This window comes from Prionailurus bengalensis, chromosome X (assembly GCF_016509475.1).
Source record: "Prionailurus bengalensis isolate Pbe53 chromosome X, Fcat_Pben_1.1_paternal_pri, whole genome shotgun sequence".
In the NCBI taxonomy this organism is placed as follows: domain Eukaryota; kingdom Metazoa; phylum Chordata; class Mammalia; order Carnivora; family Felidae; genus Prionailurus; species Prionailurus bengalensis.
Window position 1 is genome coordinate 128,162,743 of NC_057361.1, and position 18,571 is coordinate 128,181,313.

At 44.2% G+C, this 18,571-nt stretch overlaps 1 protein-coding gene across 1 annotated transcript; it reads right to left on the reverse strand.

The window, feature by feature from the left end:
* Positions 1–6,648: 6,648 nt before the first annotated feature.
* Positions 6,649–15,164, reverse strand: SMIM9 (small integral membrane protein 9). Its single transcript, XM_043570572.1, has 4 exons — positions 15,068–15,164; positions 13,723–14,021; positions 12,211–12,340; positions 6,649–6,761 (listed from the first exon to the last, which is right to left on the reverse strand). Exons 2-4 carry the CDS (start codon positions 13,925–13,927, stop codon positions 6,734–6,736), a joined length of 363 nt encoding a protein of 120 aa, XP_043426507.1. The 5' UTR covers positions 13,928–14,021; positions 15,068–15,164; the 3' UTR covers positions 6,649–6,733.
* Positions 15,165–18,571: the final 3,407 nt, after the last annotated feature.

Sequence of the window (18,571 nt, forward strand, 5' to 3'; positions counted from 1 at the left end):
ATCAGTGGAAGTAAAGGGAACCGACATTCCTTAGGAATCCTAGAACAGGATTCCTTAGCATCCTAATGCTTTGGTGGCGTTAAAGCAGCAGTCTAAATCATGGAAGGGTTTCTGAGCAAAACATTGACTGGGCTTACAGGGCTCAGGGCTGTCTACATCCATAGATACCTTTACCTGACCCAAACCTGGTCCCCTTTTCCCGAGGCTAGTAACCTCACACTATTATAAGCAGTTCATTGCTCTATATAATCTTATGCGGACCTTCCAGTACCATATAGCCACGAGGAGAAAGTCCAACGGAAGACTTTGGACATCACGCAGTTTTCTCTGTTAAGAGGCTGAGATCACATGATTGATGGCTCCCTTCCCCAAGATTACCCTAAAGGAAGTATAGAAAGCTGAGAGACACAGAGACAGAGACGGACAAGGAAAGAGGGTGCTATCGAAATTAAGGGTATGATACTTGTGCAGGGATATACTAACTGAGCAACGCAATACATTACAGAACGCAGACACACCCTGCACGTGTACAACTGTGGTATACGATGCACTTGGCATGTTAGGTAACTCAAGAAAGACTTTCATTAACTGAAGCTGGAAAATGGTTATTTATATTGAAAGAGATAAAATTAGAGCCTTCTTCCTGCAAAAACAATCTATTCCAGATGGATTAAGAATTTAAATGTCAAAAACACGCTTAAATGTCAAAAAACTCTGGAAACAAAACATCAGCAAAGAACTCTTACTTTCGGGGATAGGAAAAGATTTCTTAAACAATGCGGACAAACGACTGACTATAAAACAGAACGCTGATAAGTTTGACTTTGTTACCAGTAAGAACTTTTACTTGTCAAAAAACAAACCAAAAAGCAAAAAAGACCACATGTGCATTGAGAGAAAGTATTTTGAGTATAGGCAAATGACAAACAGTTCCTGTTATAAATACATAAAGGACTATAACAGTATTTAAAAAGGCAGTAGAGGGGCACCTGGCTGGCTCAGTCAGTAGAGCACGTGACTCTTGATCTTGGGATTGTGAGATTCAGCCCCACGTTGGGGGTAGAGATTACTTAAAAATAAAGTCTTTAAAAGAGTAAAATAATCCAGTAGACAAATGGGTAAAAAACAGGAAATAAACATCTCACATATGGAGAAATACATATGATCAATAAACAAACAGATGTTCAAGTTCGTTAGTGACCAGGGAGATAGATGCAAGTCAAGACTTCACTGTATGCCCACTCAGTTATCAAAATCGAGAAAGTCTTACCATATCAAGTGTTAGAGCCGATAGGAGTCCACGTGAGTTCTTGAACATTGCTGCTGGGAGTCGAAACTGGTACCACTAGTGAGGAAAGCGCTGTCTTACAATTGGACATGCGTCCGACCTCTTAGCCAGCAGTTGCACTCACCCTTCATCGATTCCCACTCTCCAGAGGGAGCAACCCTCCTCAGTTTGCTCTGGAACTGTCCAGACCTTCCTTTATGCACAGAGAATATATTCAGAACTAGAGTTGCCTCGTTCGTCTGGGTAGAGAAACCACAGTACACGTGGCCTCACTTCTTCCGAGCCAAACCAGGCTTCCTTTTCCCCACCTCCCCATGAAGCAGGCCTCCTCTGAGGACTAGCCCAAGACGGGATAAAATTCACCCATTCAAAGTGAACAAGTCAGTGTTTTTTAGTAGAACCATCACCACTCTCTCATTCCAGAACATTTTCATCACGCTCAAAGGAAGCCTCAGCCCCATTAGCAGTCACTCCCCAGCCCCCTGGTCCTTGGCCCTTGGCGACCACTAATCTATTTTCTGCAGGACTACTAATTGTGTCTACCACAAGAGGCTAAACAAAAATTCTCCCTTGAGAATTTGTCAGTACAGTTTGCCCCTGCAGCTCACGGTAAAATACAAAAAATCACTACACACAAACAAGAAAAGGCCCCAGGGGGTGCGATCTGGCAGAAACTGCACATAACCAAATTGGTCCCAAACCTTCAGTATTTGAATTCAAGATTAGCTTAATGGTAGAAAATGTATTAATCAAGAAAAAAAAAAGAAAATGTATTAATCCAAATTTACCATGTTAACATATTAATGGGAAAATCCTATTATCTATCTCAGTAGATGAAAAATATTCAATTGAAGTCAAAATCTATTCTTGGTAGTAAAAAACAAACTTTTAACAAACTAGGCATAGATGGGAGCATCCTTAACCTGATCTTTAAAAGTTATTTGTAAGGCACGTGAGTGGCTCAGTCGGTTAAGTGTCTGACTCTTGATTTCAGCTCAGGTCATGATTTCATGGTTCCCCTAGCCTGCTTGGGGTTCTCTCTGCCCCTCCCCTACTTGAGCTCTCTCCCTCTCTCTCTGCCTCTCAAAATAAATAAAATAGCCATTTAAAAAAATCTTCCATTAAAAAAAGTTATTGGTAAAAAATCTACAAGAAATATACTTAGTGGTAAAAAGCTAAATGCGTTTCCTTTAAGATTTTGTATTGCAAGTCGTATCCAGCAGAGTCAGGTAAAAATAAAAGTATAGAAGCTATAAAGATTGGAAAAGAAGAAACGAAATTGTCACCGTCTGCAGATATTCTATTGTCTTTGTAAAATATTTAAAAATCTATCAATAAATTATTAAAATTAATAAGTGGTATTAGTAAGGTTGCTGGCTACAGTCATTACACAGAAATCAATCACACTTCTATACACCAACAACACACAGAAAATATAATTTGCTCCGCATCGGGCTCTGCGCTGACAGCGCGGAGCCTGCTTAGGATTCTCTCTCTCCTTCTCTCTACCCTTCTCCCACCTGCTCCCTATTTCCCCTCTCTCTCTAAATAAATAAACATTCAAAAAAGAAAATATAATTCTAAGAGATGCCATTCAGTGTGACATGTAAAATGCAAACTACCTAGGAGTAAACGTAACTGTATATCGTGTAGCCAGAATTACAAGATTCTACTGGAATCCATTAAAGAAGAGCTACAAAATGGAGAGCTGAGTCATATTCACGGTTTGGAAGGTTCCGTCGGCCTATAGATCCAATGCAGTTCCAAGACCCTAACAGGTAGAGCCATAGGGAAAGTGCAGACTAGCACTAGGTAGTACTGGGCATATCGGGGATGCATATTATCAGAATGAAAACTGAGACTCGTTAGACGTGAAAACTAACACTTTATCCAAACTACCGCAGTCAGAAGAACTTCAGAGAGGGTGACTCCTCCAGCAAAATTTAGTTAGAGTTTTGAGGGAGGCTCAGGGTGGAAAAGTACCCCCGACCGAGTCAGCTGACTCAGAGAAAAGCCGGCCTCACAGGCTTTCCTGGGCGGCCGGTTCCGGTTCAGGGGTGCTCAGTGCTCAGAATCTGGGTCTGCTCCTTGGAATTTATTGCTTCTTGGAATTTATTGCAGGTATCTGCTTCTCTCAATTCCGAGAACTGCCTTTAGGCACCGAAATTCAGTTCAAGGTTCAAGAGTGGAAAAGTATAGCTTCTCACAATAGTAACAAAATAAAATTGAACTCGGTCTCACACCCTACGAAAATTAATTGGAGTAGTTTAAGGACTTAAATGTGAAAGGCAAATGTGCAAAACTTTTGGAATGCAGGAGACTTCCTTTACGACATGGGGATAGAAAAGGATTTCTTAGAAGAAAGTGATGCGTGAATTTGTCTACCTTCAAGCAAATACATCCTCTTGAAATTACATCCTAGCAAGAGTGAAAATCGAATCTTCTAGCTGGGAGAAGGCATTTTCACTTCAATCACATTCAAAACAATGGTATACAGGATATATCAAGAATTCCTACAGATGGGTAAACAACACTACAAATGAGAAAAATGGGCAAAATTCACTAACAGGAAGTTCATATAAGAGAAAGACGAATAATCCATAAAGACAGGGAAAGGGCTTCAGCCTCATCGGTTATCAGGGAAATGCAGGGTAAGAGCACAAGATGATCCAACCTCTCATCTACCCGGGTAGAAGACTCCTGATATTCCATGTGCTGAAGCATGTGGGATCATGGGAACATTATACTCCCACTAACGCTGGCAGGAAGTGTAAATCCGTGCAATCACTCTGGGAAGCTGGCATTGATGCAGCATGCACTTACCCTTTGACCCAGCAAGTCAATCACAGGCTGTATTCCGTAGAGACACTCTTGTCCGTGCGCACTATGAGACATGCTCTTCTAGAAGCTTTGTCGAGAAGAGAAAACAAACCCCAGAAACAGTATAAATGTCCTTCTACAGTTGATGGGCTAAGTGAGTCCAGCTCTTCTCAGGCAATAGGCCATTCGACAGGACGGGTGCAAATCTTAGTCACGTCTATAAGCATCGACGTGGCAGAATCTCAGAACATAAAGCAAGTAAACAGAGAAACCCCCTGAAGAGTACATACAGTTTGAAAGCAGGTGAGGCTGTGGGATTAGAAGACAGGACAGGGCTTGCCCTGGGGGCGAGGAGGGGCCAAGGGGGAGGGGAACACCAAATCTGTTCACTTGGCCCTCTGGTCCCCTGTTAGCCTCTAGCACAGCCTTTTGGTTTCATCAGCAGCCTCTGTAACCGAGCTCACCTTGGCCTGCGGGGTGGCCTGTGGCTGACGGCTGCCTAGATCTCACCTCAGTATCAAGTCAAATACCACTTCAGTCTTTCTTTTCGTGCGGGAAATTCCTAACTTGCAGCAGGTTTCCCTTCACTCGCTGGGGTCAGAAGCCTGGGAGGCCCCCTGGGAGCCTCCCTCTCTCCCGCATGTCATTTGACTTGGAATCAAATCCTGCCCGATTCTCCCCTCGCGACCTCTCCAGCATCTGACACTTTGCGCAACTCCGCTGCTCCCCACCCGGGTCCAAGTGAGGTCATCTCTCACCTGACTGGTCTCCCTGCTCCTGTTTTTGGCCCCTTATATTCTCAACATGGCAGCTGACATGACGCTATAAAACGTCTATCGAATTATATCCCTTCTCTGCTCCAAACCTTCTGTTGGCTCCCCTATCACCCCAGGATCCTTCCAACGGCCCACAAGGACCTACTTTGCCCTCACTTGCTCTGGTTTCTTTGCTGTTTTCGAATGCAGAGGGGGTACTCTTGACTCAGCATGTGTACCCTCTTGCGCCTTGTGCCTGGAACACGTCTTGTTGGAGGTTCACCAATTTGCTGGAGTGATCTGGATCCTTCCACCAGCACAGGGCTCCACAAGAGCTGGGATTAGTGTCTGTTTTGTTACCTGCCCAGAACAGTGCCTGAGTCACAGTATGTGTTCAGTAAGTATCCACCGAATGAATGATTTCAAACTCAGAACAGCAAAGGGGAAAAGCAAATTAATAATTTGTACAACTATTACCAGCATTACATTTATAATAGTATCATATTATAATATATATTATAATAGTAAACAAGTAGAAACACCCTAAATGGTTACATGACTTATGTCATATCCATGGCAAGGAGTACTATGCGACACTTAAAATTGTATAGACATATATTTACCGACACTATGTGAAAAAAACCAGGTTGTGACTGTGTGCACACGCATCCATTTCTCAAAGAGTGCAGATATCCATAAAAACAAATCCCATGTTCAAATTTGTTTGGGAAATACCGCACATCATACCCTCTGGTGGAGAGTCATGTTAGCCGTTCAAAAGGCCTTTGCAAGTCCTGGAGCAAAGAAACACTCTTACGGGCACCTGGCTGGCTCAGTCGGTGGAGTGTGTCACTCTTGATCTCGGGGTTTTGAGTTTGAGCCTCATGTTGGCTGCAGAGATTGCTTCAAAATAAAATCTTGAAAAAGCATACTTAAATATGTTTAATCTGGCACCTCTCAAACTTCGTTGGCCTTTGATTGAGCCCTCCTAGCTCATAACATTTATTAAAACAGAACTGTTGTTTCACAGGAAAGATTTTGGGAGGGGTGCCTGAGTGGCTCAGTTGGCTAAATGTCTCTGGCTCTTGGGTTCAGCTCAGGTCATGATCTCACTGTATACATGGGTTACAGTCCCGTGTCGGGCTCTGTGCTGACAGTACAGAGCCTGCTTCGGATTCTCTCTCTCTCTCTTTCTGCCCCTCCTCTGCTTGCTTTCTCTCAAAAATAAATAAATAAACTTAAATTGTGTGACATGATGGATATCCTTCTTTAAAAAAAAAAAAAGGGCGGGGAGGGCTGGGTGGCTCAGTCGGTTAAGCATCCGACTTCGGCTCAGGTCATGATCTCGCGGTCCATGAGTTCGAGCCCTGCATCGGGCTCTGTGCTGACAGCTCAGAGCCTGGAGCCTGCTTCAGACTCTGTGTCTCCCTCTCTCTCTCTGCCCCTCCCCTCTAGCAATCTGTCTCTCTGTCTCTCTCAAAAATAAATAATAAACGTTAAGAAAATAATAAAATAAAAGACTTTGGAAAACTGGTAATACAAGCATAGAAAAAAGTTTGAAAGGAGATGTGCCAAGATGTTAACAATATTTATTTCTGGGTCACTGGCATTACGGGTACTTTTTCTTCTTATTTTAGGAAATTTTTTGTAATAAAATATGTATTACTTTTATAATCAAAACGGCAATAAGGCTATTCCCATTTTTCAATCGCATGTTTTAAAGGAGAAAATAAAGGCAAAGGTAAACATGGAAGACAATTTAATTTTAACCAACAGGTTCCTCCTTACTGTAAGCAAATAGCACACTCTGCACTCCCTCGGAATCCAGCAAGCCAAACACCACAGTTGTCCAACTGAATTTTCTAGTGCTTCATTGGACTGGTTCACCTACAAGAATACTGGGAAAAGAAGAGAAACTGATGAACGAGGTTTGAATTCCTGGTCTGCAGAGTTACTTTGTAATTACATTACCTTTTCCAAAATATGATTTTTAAAGTTTTTATTTATTTAGTTTGAGAGAGAGAGAGAGAGAGAGAGAGAGAGAGAGAGAGAGGGGAAAGGGTAGAGAGAGAAGGAGAGACAGAGAGAATCCCAAGTAGGCTTCACCCTGTCAGCGCAGAGCCCAATGTGGGGCTCAAACTTACAAACCTTGAGGTCGTGACCTGAGCCCAAACCAAGAGTTGGAGGCTCAACCGACTAAGCTGCAGGACACCCCCCGGGATGTGATTTTAGACAAAGCCTTCTTTTGATATGAACCACACGATTTCATTCAGACAAAATGCTTTGATGAATTGTGTAGTTGAGGTTGGAGGTAGATGTACAAGTATGGTCACGTGGCTTTTCTTCTTTTGGATGTATGTATGCACGAATTTCCACTGGGAAATCATTTTCACTCAAAAAGTAGAAACAGAACAGAGGTTCCACCTCTGGTTCTTTTTTTCAAAAGATTGTGTTCTGAGGGAGTCTGGGGGCTCAGTCGGTTGAGTGTCCAACTCTTGATTTTGGCTTAGGTCATGATCCCAGGGTCATGGGATCGAGCCTCACATCAGGCTCTGGGCTGAGTGTGGAGCCTGCTTAAGACTCTCTTTCTTTGTCATGGGGTCCCAGGGTGGCTCAGTCAGTTAAGTGTCCAACTTCGGTTCTGGTCATGATCTCACGGTTTCTGAGTTTGAGCCCCATGTCGGGCTGTGGGCTGACAGCTCAGAGCCTAGAACCTGTTTGGGATTCTCTCTTTCTGATCCTTTGCTGCTCATGGCACGTACACATACTCTCTCTCTTTCAAAAAAAAAAAAATTAAAAAAAGGTTTTATTTGGGGCACCTGGGTGGCTCAGTTGGTTAAGCGTCTGACTGCGGCTCAGGTCATGATGTCACGGCTCGTGAGTTAGAGCCCCGCATGGGGCTCTGTGATGACAGCTCGGAGCCTGGAGCCTACTTCGGGTTCTGTGTCTCCGTCTCTCTGCCCTCCCCCACATGTGCTCTGTTTCTCTCTTTCTCAAAACTAAAAATAAAACATTAAAAAAAAAAAGATTATCTTTCTCCCTCTGCCCCTGTCCCCCTGTCCCCTGCTTGTTATGTCTCTCTTTAAAAACAAATAATGATAATAACACAATAAAGATTTTCTTTTTGAGTCATCTCTATTGCCAAGGTGGGGCTGGAATTCACCAACCCAAGACGAAGACTTGCATGCTCTAATGACTGAGCCGGCCAGGCACCCATCTTCTTTTGTTGTTAAAGTATCTTTTAAAAAACTTACTAATCAGGGGTGCCTGGGTGGCTCAGTCAGTTAAGCATCCGACTTTTGATTTCTGCTTCGGCCACGATCTTATGGTTCACGTGTTCAAGACCTGAACCGGGACTCTGTGATGTCACTGCAGAGCCTGCTTGAGATTCTCTCTCTTCCTGCCCTCTCCCCCTGCTCCAGTACTGTTGCTTTCTCTCTCTCTCAAAAATAAACATTTGAAAAAAAGCTTACTAATCACAGGTGCCTGGGTGGCTTCGTCGGTTGAGTGTCGGACTCTTGATTTCGGCTCCGGTCGTGATCTCACGGTTTTTGTGATTGAGCCCTGGGCATCGGGCTGTGTGCTGACAACACGGAGCCTGCTTGAGATCCTCTCTCTCCCTCTCTCTCTGCCCCTCCCCCACTCATGCTGGCTTGCTCTCTCCCTCTCTCCCTCTCAAAGAAATAAGCATAAAAAAGTTTAAGAACCTTACTAATTAAGCAATACAATTTGTTGTGGAAAAGCCCGGGAAGTGCAGTCAGATGAAAAGAAACGTGAAAATCAGTAGCAGCTGCAATAGGAAACTAATCACAGCCGCCCATTCGCCGGCACAAGGAGGTGAGCCACGTCTGATACTTTGGTGACATCCCTGGAAGCTTTTTTCCCCCTGTACATATAGTTTTTAATAACAAATTGGTTTCAATTGTATATCCTCTGTCATAATCTGCTTTTTCCACTATAATACTTCCTGAATATGATTCCACGAGATTATCCTTAAGTTGTTTCTTTAACCAGGTAATGGACATTTAGTAAGGTTTTTAAACTTCTTTATGCTTATTTCCTTGAGACGGAGAGAGGGAGAGAGCAAGCCAGCGTGAGTGGGGGAGGGGCAGAGAGAGAGGGAGAGAGAGGATCTCAAGCAGGCTCTGTGCTATCAGCACGCAGCCCGAGGCCCAGGGCTCAATCACAAAAACTTCCTTATACACGGTTCTCTGATTTCCTCAGGCAACAAAGCATCTAGTTTAAGCCTCTTTACAGCTTCAGCTAGTGGTGTATAGGTGAGTATAGAGGATAAAGAGGCAGAGAGAAACTCTTTCCAATCCTTATGGTGAAATATGGTTTTAAAAAATCAGTGTTGTTGAGATTCTACTATTCCTGGGGCTTCATGTGCCCTTTATGATCATAGACTCAAATCTTCCTTTATTTCTGTAACATGAAAACAAATTATACCTTTTTTAAAAATTTTTTTTTCAACATTTATTTATTTTTGGGACAGAGAGAGACAGAGCATGATCGGGGGAGGGGCAGAGAGAGAGGGAGACACAGAATCGGAAACAGGCTCCAGGCTCTGAGCCATCAGCCCAGAGCCTGACGCAGGGCTCGAACTCACGGGCCGCGAGATTGTGACCTGGCTGAAGTCGGACGCTTAACCGACCGCGCCACCCAGGTGCCCCGAAAACAAATTATACCTTGAGTGTCTTTTCCTGTTGTATTATTTTGCTTGTCTTCTACGAAGAAATTAATTATGTGTCCCCTGCATATATCGTTTTTTTCCTTTAATCTTACTTTCTCTATTTTATTTTTTATTAAAATTTTTTTAATCTTTATTTTTGAGAGAAAGAGACAGTGCAATCTTTATTTATTTTTGAGAGAGAGAGAGAGAGAGAGAGAGAGAGAGAGCGTGAGTGGGGGAGGAACAGAGAGAGGGAGACACAGAATCCAAAGCAGGCTCCAGGCTCTCAGCTGTCAGCACAGAGCCCAAATGCGGGGCTCGAACTCACGAACCATGAGATCATGACTTGAGCTGAAGCCAGACACTTAATGGAATGAGCCACTAAGGTGCCCTGTGACAGAGAGAGAGAGAGAGAGAGAGAAGAGAATCTTAAGCAGGCTCCACACTCAGCACACAGCCTGACATGGGGTTCAAACTCACAAACCGCGAGTTCATGATCTGAGCCTAAGTCGGATGCTTGAGCCACCCAGGCACCCCTAAATAAGGTTTTTTAAATCAACTAAGTCTCTTTAATGGTGCTGGCTTTGTTTATCCTGTTTTCCCTCTCTCCTTTTATATTTTTTCATCAATGTCTTGTTTTGTTTTGCTAGATCTTGCTTTCCCTCTTGTTCTCACTGTCCTCACTGGTGTCTTTCACTAGCCATTTGCTTGTTCCCAGCAAGGGCTTACTGGGTTTTCTCCTCAGGGTGAGCCATCTACTTCAAGAGATAGACAATCAGATACACCCTGAGTTGAGTCCTGGCTTCCTTTACTTGGGAAATGCAGCCTTTCTCTGTGCTTGGGAAGAAGGAGCAGACCTGGTGAACACATGGCCGGCGTCTTCTGCAGCCTGTGTTACCGGCCACCCGAAATCGATTTCATTTTCCCTTCCATACGTGCCATGCCCCCACCCTGTGGTGCGCACGGAAATACGCCACTTGGGTTCCCCCCCGAGAACGGCCTTGTTTCTCCGGCTGCTGAGACAGTTGTCAACACACAGCCTCTATAAAGTATCGGCCACATCAGGCTAATGTGAGATGACTCTGTTGGGGTCACCTGAGGCTTCGTTGGGCTTGCGAGGCAGTTCGACCTCTCCCTTCCGCCCCCTACCCTCCACAGGTGTTGATCCCTGATAATGTCCTGCACACCGAATTCCTGTCTCATTGCTTCCAGAACACCTGATTTGTGGCACCATGTTCCCCCAAGACCAAAATCTCATTCATCAGTGTGTCCAGCTCGAAGTACAGAGTACCTGGGTGAAGCTTGGTTCTCTCAATTCTGGGTGCAGCTCTTTCTTCTTGGTTTAAGCGACTTATTAAGTTAAACACGTTATCTGCTCCTGATCCGCACAACCCAAATACAATGAGGGAGCAGGAAGAGTCTAATCACCATGAACATCCCCATTGGCAAAGGAATAATGGGCGCCACACAGAGTTCTGGCTCAGCAGTAGCGCCGGAACCCTGCCGGGCAGACGCCGATGAGGCCCGGTCTGCTTTCCAGGAGAAGCTCCAGGGCCCACTGCCCACCTGCTGGGAGGCTCTCCCTACTAGTCATTGTGGCTGCATCTGAAGCAAGTGCCCGGGAGCCACCCTGGGAAACTCCGAAGCCTGTGTCCTTCTCATGCAAGGTCAGAAGCCCAAATACAATTTTAAGGCTCAAACAACAGACAGCTCATTTAGTTCTGGCTCATGGTTTCTTTGGCAATAAGCGCCTCTCGAAAACCTAGCTGACTTCTGTTTGGCTCCAGTTCTGTGTCCGTAACCATATCCAAGGTTGTTGTTTCCTAGATAGGGTTCTTGATCGTGTGATCTTTTCAGATTATCAGGAGCTTTAGGCGGAGACGCCACACCCTTAAACCGATCTCTGCCCTCAGTCACTTTATTAGTTTATGCACTTTGAACAGTCCTTTAGCAGGCAAAGCCTTTTTAATCCCATCTCATGTTTTCATAGGTTCCCCGCCTTGGACTCTGTCTCCCACCATAGCATTGACCCACCAGACAATAAAATTTAGGTTTTCCTAGCTATGTTTATTTTGTGAACTATTTCACGAATCTCTCTGACTTCATATGATTTACATAGATAAATTTTGTGGCCGAGTTTCAGGCAATTGAACACATAGGTAATTAGATGTTTTCCATGTATAATTCCTAAACCAAAGGGAAAGACATTTGGAGTTAATGAAGTTAGAAAAAAAAAAGATCAGCTATAAACACTGGTTATTCAATGTCACCTATAAGTCATTGGTAATGGATGGAGTGGGTTGGATGAAACAAGAATTACCTTCCTTAAAACTTTCCCTTAATTAGGGGCGCCTGGGGTGGCTCAGTCGGCTGGGTGTCCGACTTCAGCTTAGGTCATGATCTCACGGCTGGTGAATTTGAGCCTAGGCTGACAGCTCAGAGCCTGGAGCCTGCTTCAGATTCTGTGTCTCCTTCTCTCTCTGCCCCTCCCCTGCTCATGCTCTGTCTCTCTCTTGCTCTCTCTCTCTCTCTCTCTCTCTAAAATAAATAAACATTAAAAAAAAAATTAAAAAAACCTTTCCCTTAATTATAGTTGTACAGGCTGGTGGGGAACTTGATTGTTCCTGCCTCTCCCTCAAGCTCCCCTTCCCTCTCTTCATCCCAGAGCAGCTTACGTGAGGCAACAGAGGATCCCCATCATGGTTGCGGTGATCAGAAAAGCAAAAATGGCTGCTGAAGGTATGGAGTTCTTGATGTGATCCTGCAAGTAATTCCTGAAGTTGCTCAGCCAGGACCTGTGGTTTTCTGCAGAAAAAGCATAGACATTCACTGATGAGAGATCAAGTAAGGGATAACGCTGGGATTTGAACCCTGGTTCAAGTTCACATAGCTGTCCCAGATATCATGCTCTTATGGTTGCCCAGAGCCCATATACTTAATGATTTTAGTGTGGTGCCTCTCAGATATCCAAGGAATATACATTAAAAAAAAGGTATCCCATGGGGCGCCTGGGTGGCTCAGTTGACGAAGTGTTCCACTTTGGCTCAGGTCATGATCAAACTGGTTCGTGAGTTCGAGCCCCGCATCAGGCTCTTTGCTGCCAGCTCGGAACCTGGAGCCTGCTTCAGATTCTGTGTGTCCCTCTCTTTCTGCTCTTCCCCCACTCTCTCTCTCTCTCAAAAATAAGTAAAAATTAAAAAAAAATTAAAAAGTACCCTCAGAGGAACATCATCTTCGCCTCCTTGTACATGAGGGCACTTCGTGAAAAGATCTGAGCAGTATATGTGTTCATGTCTGAAGCTGGCCTTTGGAAGCAAGTCTTCCCTAGCCCCTCCCCGCCAAGCAACTTGAATGATCCCTTTGTCCTCAAGTAGCCTCTGACATATTTCATAGAAGGTTGGCATCTCTGGCTTTGGCTGCCCAACTGTGAACTCCTAATCCGTGTCATTCTGATGAGGGAACATAAGGCAAGCTGACAGGCCATGAACAGCACCCCCCACAACCAGGTGGGATATGTGTGATATTCCTCTGGTGCTCCTGGCTGCCCAAGAACGAAGGAAAGGGAAAAACAAATGGTTAACTGATAGAGATCATAGTCCTGCAGGCCCTAAGTCTCCATCACCCCTCCATAGTGATGGGGGAAACAAAGGCAGAAGGAAATGGCAGATAGAACCAAGTTTCCTTGTAACCTGCAGCCCGTTGGCAAATAACTTGAGGCTGGCCGGTAAAACTTTTCTCCAGAACTCCCTACTGTGTTAAGGCTGATGCTTTGCTGGAGGGAAAAACAACCTTCCCTTGGCAATAGCTAGGCCTCCACTATCCTGGGAGTCTTCTTTAGTGTGTGAAACTCTCACTGGAGACTTCCCCTGGACTTTACCTCACTCAACCCCATAGTATATAACTAGTCTCTCCTCATGGTCCCGGGGCAGCTCTTCCTGTCATGGGTTCTGTCCCCGTGCTTCAATAAAATCACCGTTTTGCACCAAAGACGTCTTCAAAAATTCTTTCTTGGCCGTCGGTTCAGGACCCCACGAACCCCACTGTCACCCCCCCAAACCTCATCAATTCAGCAAAGGGTTTGGGGAACAATAGGTGGGTTAGTGCTTATTGATCTAAACTGAACTAAACCACAATAGTTTGCTTTCCTGTGCACATTATTTTTCAATACAAGATCAGCTTTTCCTAACCTGAGACATGAATCTGACGTCTTCCGGAGGTGATGGGAAGATTCATCCTCACGGCAAGCACACCCCTTGACCGTGGTTTCCATCCTGCTGCGTCTTGTGTTTCAGAGGCAGATAAAGGTGATGCGGGGGAAGCTACAGTCTCTAACAAGAGGCAGTTCACGGAACACAGCAGAAATCCTACATTCACCAGCTTCTGGGGTTCCATGACTCTCCTGAGGGCCCCTCTGCTGTACTCCTAGCTCATTTGGCCAGCAGGAGACGCCTTTTTCCTTGGCTCTTTCCAAGGCAGAAAGAGTCGTCTGAAAGGTTAGAAAATGGTGGTTTAGTTTGTATTACAAAAAGCTTCTCATCTGTCACGAACATAAGAATGTCCCGACTCACACTGTCGAATCCTGAACACGGTCAGTGTCCACGGCACAATGCGTCCTCCCTCCAAGAAAAACAAAACAACACAAAACGAAACTTTGCTCTGTCAGGTCAGGTACGCGGCGCTCCCTCCTGGTCTAGATCTCCCTTCAAGCTTCCCAGCTCCGTGAGTGCAAATGGTCTCAGCTGTTCGGGCCCAAACGTGTGGTTCGTCTTTGACTCTTCTTTTACACTTCCCCGTGCCCACTATCAGAAGAGCCTGGTCAGCTTTACCTACCAAGTCTTCCCCTACTCCTGCCACTCTCACCACCTCCACTCCCACCCACGGTCATCTCTGTCTCCTTGCTTCCATCCACGCCTCCCCTCTGCTTCCTCACTTCTCCTTACTGGAGAAGCTAGGAGAGCTGAATCCTGCCTTCCCCAGCCATCCTTGCAGCTAGCAATGGTTAGGTGACACGGTTCTGGACAATGAAGCATAACAGAAATGGGTCAGGTGGCTTCTGGGAAGACTTTTTGCTGTCTCGAGAAAAGAGACGGTGTCACCATTTTCCCTTTGGAAATTTTGAGTCACTTAAGCCTGCACCTGTATCTGTTCACCTCTAGGCTGCTTCGTATGAGAAAAATAATCCCTATTTGAGCCATTCTAATTTGGGCTTTCTATTACTTAAGTCATTTATAACTAATACATTCATCTGTTGTTTGATAAGGCGTAGAGAGACCCACGTTTGGGGCACCTGGATGGTTCAGTCGGTTAAGCGTCCAATTTCGGCTCAGGTCAAGATCTTACGGCTTGTGAGTTCGAGCCCCACATCGGGCTCTGCGCTGACAACTCAGAGCTTGGAGCCTGCTTTGGATTCTGTGTCTCCCTCTCTCTCTGACCCTCCCTCGTCTGTGCTCTGTCGCTCTATGTCTCTCAAAAAATAAATAAACATTAAAAAGAAGAGAGAGACAGACCCACGTCAGGTGGGAAGACACTTACCTGAAAATTGACTTAGTGCCAAGAAGTCAGTAAATTAGGTTCAGTGTTCAGAGTGCAGAAGAAGCTGGTCAGAGTTTTCTCTTAAGGTCTCTCTCTGAAGTTCCGAATGGAATTCTACTATCCTTTATGATATCATCTGTGCATTGGACCCTCCCCTAGTCTCTCTCTATTTGACAGCTAAACACAGAGGTGTCTTTTTCTATGTACAAACATCTGTGTTGATACTAACACCCATCCTTACATAGCTGTTTCCTTTTAGTCTTGAAGAATTCTAAGATATTTTGCCTGCCACATGGTATCTACTATACCTTACAATAGTATATATATATATATATATATATGCATGAGACCTTAATAAATGATAAAAGATGGTTTAACATGATGATTGCCTATTCATTTGGATGCACTGAAGGGAAAGCCCTCCACAAAAATAAATAATTTCTGGATAGATCAAGGACTAAACAAAAGTAAAACCATATTCATATTAGAATAAAATATGGGTGGGTGTTTGTATAATCTTGGTGTGGAAAAAAACTACTCTAAGCATGTCATAAAACCCAAAGCCATGGGGCGCCTGGGTGGCTCAGTCGGTTGAGTATCTGACTCTTTTTTTTTAGCGTTTATTTTTGAGACAGAGGGAGAACCAGAGTGTGAGTGGGGGAGGGGAAGAGAGAGAGGGAGACACAGAATCCGAAGCAGGCTCCAGGCCCTGAGCTGTCGGCACAGAGTCCCACACGGAGCTCGAACTCACAAACCACACGCTCATGACCTGAGCCGAAGTCGGATGCTTAACCGACTGAGCCATCCAGGTGCCCCAAGTATCTGACTCTTGATTTCAGCTCAGGTGGTGATCCCATGGTCATAGGATCGAGCCCTATGTCAGGCTCCATGCCGAGTGTGGAGCCTGCTTAAGATTCACTCTCTCTCGGGCTGCCTGGTGGCTCAGTCGGTTGCGTGTTTGATCTCATGTTTTATGGATTTGAGCCCTGCAACGGGCACCGTGAGCAGAGCCTGCTTGTGATTCTGTCTCTCCCCCTCACTCTCTGCCCCTCCCCTACTTGTGTGCATGCTCTCTCTCAAAATAAATAAATAAATTGAAAAAAAATGTCTCTCTCCCCCTCTGCCCCTCTCCCCCTGCTCGCATGTGCTCTCTCTCTCTCTCTCTCTCTCTCTCTCTCAAATAAAAAAACAAAACCAAAAAACCACCCCCAAACTAGAATTGGAAATACTGATGATAAATTTATTGCATAAAAGTGTAAAGCTTTCATTGAGCAAAATATTAAAAAGAAAGGTAAATGATTAATGACAAATTAGGTAATACATTTCATAAAATATATGGTAGATAATAGGTTAAGATCCTTAATATACAAAGAACTCTTACAAGTTAAATTTTTTTGAGAGAGAGGCAGAGTACAAGTGGGGGGAGGGACAGAGAGAGAGGGAGACAAAGAATCGGAAGCAGGCTCCAGGCTGTGAGCTGTCAGCACAGAGCCCGATGTGGGACTTTAAGTCACAAACCGCGAGATCATGACCTGAGCCGAAGTCAGACGCTCAACTGACTGAGCCACCCAGGCGCCCCTCTTACAAGTTAATTTTTAAGAAAAGATGCTCACCTCCATAGATGAACCAGCATAAATGAGGAACTAGTCAGAGTTCTACCAGAAAAGCAATGGATAGATTGTGGTATATACTATATAACAGGATAGGATACAGCAATTAAAACAAGCGACTGGGAAATACACACAATAAGGGTGGTTTTTCCAGTTTGGATAGTGCTCCCCTATCTCTTGGTTCACAAGGCAATTCGATCTACTCCTGGGTCATTACCCAAGAGAATTATCGTAGGGTATCTCCATGCTCAACCTGGGTAATGACAGATTGCTTTCCAGAAAAAGTATATCACGAAGAGCATAAGAGAGTTCCACCTGCTACACATCCATTTGTCAATTGTACAAATATTTTCTCCCACTCTGTGAATGAACAGAAGATCTGAATCTAAGTGTATTCAAATTTATCAAACTTTTCTTTCCTGGTCAGTGGCCTTGGGGTGCTGTTCCAGAAACATGACCCTGCTAGAAATTTTGTTTGCTGTTCACAGAGCTTTAGTTAATCTGAAACTGATTTTTTTGAGTATAGTGTGAGGAAGGGGTCAAATTTCATTTTTCAAAAAAAAAAATAGCTTTCACTTGTTTTTATTTTTTATTTATTTATTTTTAGTAATCGCTATACCCAACGTGGGGCTTAAACTCATGACCTTGAGATCGAGAGTCACATGCTCTCCTGACTGAGCCAGCCAGAGATCCCAAATTTCAGTGTTTCATATAGATTTCTGACTGACCCAGTACCACTGCTCTGCTGAGCTATTTTGTCGTAAGTCAATGCCCATCTATAATGTGTCTCTACTTCGGGATTCTAATATGTTCCACCACTATATTGATCTGTCCTTGGGCTGACATCAAATTGTCTTAATTACTGTGGCGTTAAGATAATTGTCGTTGTGGCACCTGGCTTGCTCACTGGCTGGAGCATGCAGTTCTTTATTTTTAAAAAAAATTTTTTTTTAACATTTATTTATTTTTGACAGAGAGAGAGAGAGAGAGAGAGAGAGAGAGACAGAGCATGAGCGGGGGAGGGGCAGAGAGAGAGGGAGACACAGAATGTGAAGCAGGCTCCAGGCTCCGAGCTGTCAGCACAGAGCCCGACGCGGAGCTCGAACTCACAGACTGTGAGATCATGACCTGAGCCAAAGTCGGACACTCAACCGACTGAGCCACCCAGGCACCCCTGAATTTAAAAATCTTAAAAAAACAAAATAAATGTTGCTATTTGGTACCACGAATATTTTGGCCACTCTTGGACTTTTATATTTCCACATGCTTGATTCCACAATGAGAAAATGTTGGAATTTAGATTGAGATTGTGTTGAATCTATAGATGCCTCTGTGAAGAATTGACGTCTTTGTAACACTGAGTCTTCTAATCCCAATTACTTAGGTCTTTTAAGATGTCTCTTAATAAAATTTTTTAATAGTCCCAGTCTTCGTTCACACTCTGGATGGAAATCACACCCACAAGTTTCTAGGAGTGCTATGTCAATCATCAGCCTTTGATTAGACAGTCACAGAATAAGGTTAGAAATAGTTCAAGTCAGTTTATAAACAATAAAGTTAAGTCTAAATCTGTATCTTGTCATCATAAAGCTGTTTTCTATATAGCCTGTTTACTAAACGTTTCTCTAACGTTAAAAGATGGACTTGTTTTTTACATTTTTTAAGTTTTTATTTTTTATTTATTTTTTTAATTTTTTTAATGTTTATTTATTTTTGAGACAGAGAGAGAGCATGAACGGGGGAGGGTCAGAGAGAGAAGGAGACACAGAATCTGAAGCAGGCTCCAGGCTCTGAGCTGTCAGCACAGAGCCCGACGCGGGGCTCGAACTCACGGAACGTGAGATCATGACCTGAGCCAAAGTCGGATGTTTAACCAACTGAGCCACCCAGGCGC